This window comes from Rhododendron vialii, chromosome 8a (assembly GCF_030253575.1).
Source record: "Rhododendron vialii isolate Sample 1 chromosome 8a, ASM3025357v1".
NCBI classification, from domain to species: domain Eukaryota; kingdom Viridiplantae; phylum Streptophyta; class Magnoliopsida; order Ericales; family Ericaceae; genus Rhododendron; species Rhododendron vialii.
In genome coordinates this window covers 4,515,226-4,521,413 of record NC_080564.1, presented here as the reverse complement: position 1 = coordinate 4,521,413, position 6,188 = coordinate 4,515,226, and the positions used below count along the sequence as shown (strand labels likewise).

The window sequence follows — 6,188 nt, the reverse complement described above, 5'->3', positions numbered from 1 at the left end:
CACTTTTTATTTGTTTCTTGTTTAAAATTACAACAATATCCTCTTATGTGTGAGAAAGTAGATGAACATTAAAAAGATAAAAAATAATCTAATGATTTCACATAAGATAAAAATAAAAAGTGAAGTGCAGCTAAGAGTGAGGTGCAAAATCAATTACCAAAATCGTGCTAAAAAGTCACTGAAAATCTCTATAAAAACGTACCCAAATAAAGCCTATGCCTCGGCCGCCAGCCGACATCTCCGGCTTTACAACTTCATGACCTTCAAGACCCTTCTCTCTCTCTCTCTCTCTAGAGACTTTTTTCCGTAAGAATTTTCCTCTTTTAGAACTAGAAGTACAGGAAAGGCCTCTCTCTCTCTCAATCAGAGAGATTTTCAAGCTCCGGGTATGGTAAGGATAGGGACTTGAAAAAATGGGGGCTTGTGTTTCAATCCATAAAGACCCAGAATCCAACATGAAGTTCAGACTATCAGTCGGGTCTAAAACTGAAAACCTTGTGATTCCTTCACCGGTCAAAGACAAACCCACAGTCAACGGCAACATCCCGATCCCCGACGGCAGTCTTAAATCTCAGTGGTCGACCTCTCAACCACCCCCTACTGTTCGTGATATTGGTATGATCTCAATCTCCCTATCTATGTAAGCAGAATTTCAACTATTTCAAATTCATACTCTGATTGTAATCTTTAGTCCTCTATAGGCGATCCTTTTTTCTTTTTAATTATCAGTAACAAAATTAAAATTAATAGGAGTACCTTTTTTTTCCCCTTCCTGTTTTGGGTAATTGAACTGGGTTTCTGTTGTGGGTGTTTAATTTTATTCTTTAGAATTTTCATGGCTAGTACTAGTTTTCAGATGGTATTCATAATTTTTGTTTGCTTACCAAGCAAAAAGTGCAAAAAATTAGTTTTGTTCTTCTTATTTTTTTTCACGTTTGTTAATTTTACGCCAAATTTTTGTGGATTATTGATTCGTCTCGACGAGAGGAATCGGAAAACCCAAGAATTTTACTTTTACCTAAATATTTTTGGAAATATCCACTTTTAAGCTAAAAAAGTGCAAAAAGTAGCACTTTTTTTTAAGTTGTATAATTTCATGATGTTTGGTGGAGATCGCTTTGATATCTCTAATATCACGCACAATATAAGCATGCGGGAGTATACCATAGTTTCCATGGAGTATTTGTTACTAGTTCTTTTTCAGTGGGGAAGAATTATGGCTTCTATAAGAAGAGGAAAGGAAACACAAGTGATAATTACTCCTCCTTTGTTGGAATGACTTTTTAGATTCTCAAGAATTTCATATTCCCCCCTTACTTCTTTATCAATGAAGTAATTTTGATGGTAGAAAGTGGTTTTAATTTGTCCCTTCTTTCATTGTTTAGTCCTGAAATATCTTTGCTTTGAACTATATTCTTTGCATAATTATTCTCCTGGAATGGGACAAGCTTGTCTAAAGTGATTTCAAGCTCCCTTTTCCTGAAATAGCTATACTTGAAGCGTTTGCTTTTCTTCACTTGTAAGGTAGTCATAGGGCAATTTGCCGTCCTTTTACCTTCTTCTTTGAGCTAAAGTAAGGTGCTTAAAAGGCAGAGGATTAACCAATGGCTAATGATCCTGATTAAACCTTTGCTTGGGCGTGGCGTAATGCTTACCTATTTACCTTATCTGATGACTTAAAGATAGGGTTGAAGCCTTTGGAAATTACGTTCCTCTTTGGGCATTCATGACTGGCCGTCATGAATTTATGGTAGCAACCATAGCTGATCACATTAATTTGCAAGCCTAAGAGATGAAGGGACCACAAATGTGGGCATTGCTGAATGAACTTTATTAACACAGGCAAAATTCAACTGGAAAGTAAAGAATAATGAGAGATAGAAAAAAGATAGTTCTGTTGATATATTAAATTTGATGGATCAATTTAGAAAAACCTGGGAAGAAGAGCAAAATACCGACAAAGATGATGACAAAATCACGACGTATCACGATTTCACATAACTTCTAGCCTACGATATGTATGGAGACTCCTGGTGGACCTTACCAAAAAAAAAAAAAGAAATAGGAAAAAGGAATGGCATCCAGGTGTGCCCAATTCCCTACTTGGCAGTGTATGTTCCAGAACATAATATTGCAATGGGAGAGTTGATTTACAGAGCCATGACTGGTCAACTCAACTCTTTTTAGCAGATTTTATCGTGATAGCCTGATAGGTCTCTTATACTAGTGGTTCTCTTTATCATTAACCCATTTGAACTTCTTTTTTTGGTTTCTCTGGGCTCCGGTTCCTCACCTTTGCTTAATAACCTCCCTAAACCTCCTCTCACGCTTGCTTGGTTGAATCATGGAAGTTAACTTACGCTGGACAATGAACTTTTGATGCGGAATGTAAAGGCGTATATATTTTTTGTTAATAGTTAGTAGGATCTACAAACATATCCAATGAGGATATTTTGTTATACACATAGCTTTTCTAAGAGGATTATGTTACTTTTTCATTGTTAGGATTGTAGATTCCTTTATTGTCTCATCTATGGGCTTGAAGGTCTACGAATTTGGCTGGAATCATGATGAAGCAGATAATTAGAAACATCATTTAGTGCAAATGTACTAAATTTGTTATTTCTAATATTGTAAATTATGAGATGGAGATTATAACCTTTATATAAGGATCTGCAGCCGATGGAATTTCTCGGTGGAGCAGTGTTTATTGAATTGCCAATTCTGAGTCTCTGAATGCTGGTGGACCTGAGTGTTTGATGGATGACATTATGAGATGGAGATTATAACCTTTATACAAGGATCCGCAGCCGATGGAATTTCTAGGTGGAGCAGTTCCACCAATTCTGAGTCTCTGAATGCTGGTGGACCTGAGTATTTGATGGATGACCAGCTTCAAAAGTTTATAAGGTGTAGAGTTTTCTAACCTCTGTCGGTTAAAATGTTTGCTAACTCAGCCCAAGGATTGTGTTGACGGACATTGGAAATTGCCAAATGTCTAGTGTGCTTTTGCAGTTTTTGTGACTCTGTTGGCGAGATCGAGTATAGGTCTCTTTGTTGATGGGCCTTACTTGCATAGTTAAATGCATTCTTAGCGATACAGGAAATCTTATTACCCTCAGCCCACTACCAAGTAGTGATCCAACACTGTCTGTTATGTTATTTTAGTTATTGGCTTCTGGTTTTTGAAAGATTTCATCGGATGCTATTTTCTTACTTGCTTCTGTAAATTATTGAGTAATCTTTCTGTCTTATGTTGTGTGATAAATCTTCCACTCTTCCTTGCTTTTACATCTAGAATATCTATGTTAATATTTCGTCTTTGAGCCCTAATGTTGTCAGTTACATTTGGGTGGTTATCCGATTCGTAGATCATGCAAGGATATGCTACTTGCAATTGCTTTATTTCTGTTGTTTTTTGTTATCATGAGTGGAAATTCATTCTCGTGAGACCAAAGAACTGTAGTTGAATCCAGTTTCACTTTAATGAATCTTCTTTGGCTACTCTTCATAACCATCTGATGCCTTATTTCATCTGCAGGTAGTAAAGAGGAGACCTTTTTTGATTCCCAACCCTGGTTAGACTCAGATTGTGATGATGACTTCGTCAGTGTTAATGGTGGTAAGAATCAGTTCAAACCCAAAAAAAAGGAAAAGGAATCCATTAGCTTCGAGTATGATTGTGCCCAATTTGCACTTTCTCAAATTGGGTGCCGTGTGATGACAATTTGCAACACCAGTGCACGTTTTACTCAACTCCAACATATGTTGGAGTTCTGAGTTCTTGAAACTGTAACTGAAACCTAAAGCTGCCAATAATGAAATAATATGTGAAGAATCACGGAAACATTTTAATGAATTCCATAGATGTTTGCTTGTCACCGTAAAAGAGTTTTGGCGAGATGTGGAACCAGTGTCATGCAGAAATCTGTTCTATTTTCTTTCCTTCAACCTTCTTTTGGCACCGCTAGTTTTTTTCAGTTTTCACTAAATGCATCTTGATGCAGATTTCACCCCATCTCGCGGTAGCACTCCGGTCCACCACAGCTTCTCTGCAGGACCCCCACAACTTCATAAAGCCCATTTTGATGCTGAAACGCCCGGTTCTAAACCCCCACCGAAAAGACTATCTGAACTTTTTCGAGAGAGCTTCCAAAATAACAAAGAAGTTGGTGAACAGAATATAATCAGTAACCAAAACGGTGTGAATGGAAAGACTGAAGCCAAAAGCCCCAAGTTTGGCCTCCCTCCGAGATCTGCAAACAGTACCCTTTTTGCCTCGGGAGCTAACTCTGTGTGCAGTACCGAACGAACACCAACTATTGGAGACTACGTAATTGAGAAGGAGAAACCAATGGGGTCCATGCGGTGCTGTATTCCAAGAGTGCTTTCAAGCCGAGGCTTTAGCGGGAGGAAGACCCCCCCTCGCAGCGTTGGGTGAGTGTCGAATTTTGATTATGGTGTAAGTAAAATGTACATGAAACTTTTCTAATGCAAGAACTCAGAGATCCTTCAGAGTCAGCCTTAAGTTTGAGATGTCGAGTTTATGTAAAGAAAACACTGTTCGCACTGCAGAGATTTTTGCTTCGAATAACTTGTATGAAACAGCAGAGAAGGTAAATCATGCCTGAAAGAATTCCAGGTGAGTTTTGTCTTCGACTTTTCATTTTCCTCCCTCTGTATACGAAGCTACTAGATTGTCTCTATGTTGGCTATTAGAGCACTTACAGACAGGTACCCTCCCAAGAGGTCTCTCTCCTCTTCTCCTTGTGGATTCATCAGTGCTTTTTCCCTTTTGCGGATTCTAGTTTTAGTAGATTAGCAGAACTTTATAATCATACATTTGAACAGTCTCCATCAGTTCGACCTGGGTCTATCTCAAAGTGGCAGAGAGTGCTAATGACTTGATTCATATACCAAGGAGTGGTTCGTTCAAGGGGGTAAGTAATTGGAGTTTTCGCTCAGTGTTTGGGTTCGAGTCTCCATAGTCGCTTGGCGGGGAAAACATACTCTTTCATGTCCGTAGCAGACGGTTTCTCAAAAAGTCCGTAATACGGGTGATCGATGTGAAAGGCTGAATTTTTGTCTAGAGCAAATTCTTTCTCATTATGATAACGATGATAAGTGATAACCTGGGGCCCATGGGCACGTGAGCTGGTCCTAATTTCGTTTGCATTTCCAAAAACCACTCCATTATTTGTGGTGTTGGCACTCTCCATACACGGGGATGGGGCGGTGACATATTATAGTATGATAAGATATTTTAAAAATCTAATGATGACGTAATGCAGTTCTATTTGAAATTCTATTTTGCGTCACATGATCGTGATTCGTAAGCTTTATTTGTTTGTGAACGCTTTTACTTTTTCGGCTGTGGTACAGTTGCTTGTGCCAATTAAAGTATCGATCTAGCTATTCCTCTTCTTATGTCACCATACTAAATGAGCTGATCTTTGCTTGTATTTATGTATATGAGAAAAAACTTTTTCACGGAGCTTTTCGTGAATAGTTGTTAACGGAGGAGGTGAATCTCTTTGGATGGTCCGGATTTTAATGAAACTTTTTCGGAAAAGAGTTTTAACTCTTTCCCTGAAAAAGTTTCATTGAAATCCTGACCTTCCAAAGCCGAAACAGACGGCCGAGTCTGCGCGGCTCTATGAACAACATGTTTACAATGATTCCGTGAATAAGTCTATCTCATATGTATATATGTATATGAACACACGTGTACGTATAGTCTGCTACACATCATACATGAACTGGTTTTATGAGAAAAAAAGAATAAAGTGGGAAAAAGGAACCATAGCACTACGTCCATGCAGTTTTGCCAATTGAAACTTGCAAGTCACCCCATCTTTTCTTTTTATGTTTCTTGTATATATATATATATGTTTTTTATCCTTCGAATTATGTTGTTCTGAGAAACAAAAATAATCCAAAAGCAGAATTTTTCTACAAGAGAGAAATTATTCAAAAAAACGTATGTGGGAGCGAAAATTTTGTTTGCATAGTATTTTTTTTTTTTATCAGCAAAAGTAATATTTTACTAAAGAGGAAAGGGATTCCAAATTAAATACAACCATATGGGTACAAAAGTCCAAATACACCTCAAAGGACTAAGCCCATAAACACATATGGGCTTAAAATGCTCAGATCGAACAATGCATGCACAAAGAGACTAACCCAAA

At 37.8% G+C, this 6,188-nt stretch overlaps 1 protein-coding gene across 1 annotated transcript; it reads left to right on the top strand.

Moving 5' to 3' along the window:
• Window positions 1-224: 224 nt before the first annotated feature.
• Window positions 225-4,666, top strand: LOC131336109 (uncharacterized protein At3g27210-like). Its single transcript, XM_058371783.1, has 3 exons — window positions 225-615; window positions 3,542-3,622; window positions 4,008-4,666. Exons 1-3 carry the CDS (start codon window positions 414-416, stop codon window positions 4,439-4,441), a joined length of 717 nt encoding a protein of 238 aa, XP_058227766.1. The 5' UTR covers window positions 225-413; the 3' UTR covers window positions 4,442-4,666.
• The last annotated feature ends 1,522 nt before the right edge of the window (window positions 4,667-6,188 follow it).

Coding starts and splice junctions, on each gene's coding strand:
- LOC131336109 (XM_058371783.1), top strand. CDS start 414: ATGGGGGCTTGTGTTTCAATCCATAAAGACCCAGAATCCAACATGAAG. Junction 616..3,541: donor CCCTACTGTTCGTGATATTG/GTATGATCTCAA, acceptor TTTCATCTGCAG/GTAGTAAAGAGGAGACCTTT. Junction 3,623..4,007: donor CTTCGTCAGTGTTAATGGTG/GTAAGAATCAGT, acceptor ATCTTGATGCAG/ATTTCACCCCATCTCGCGGT.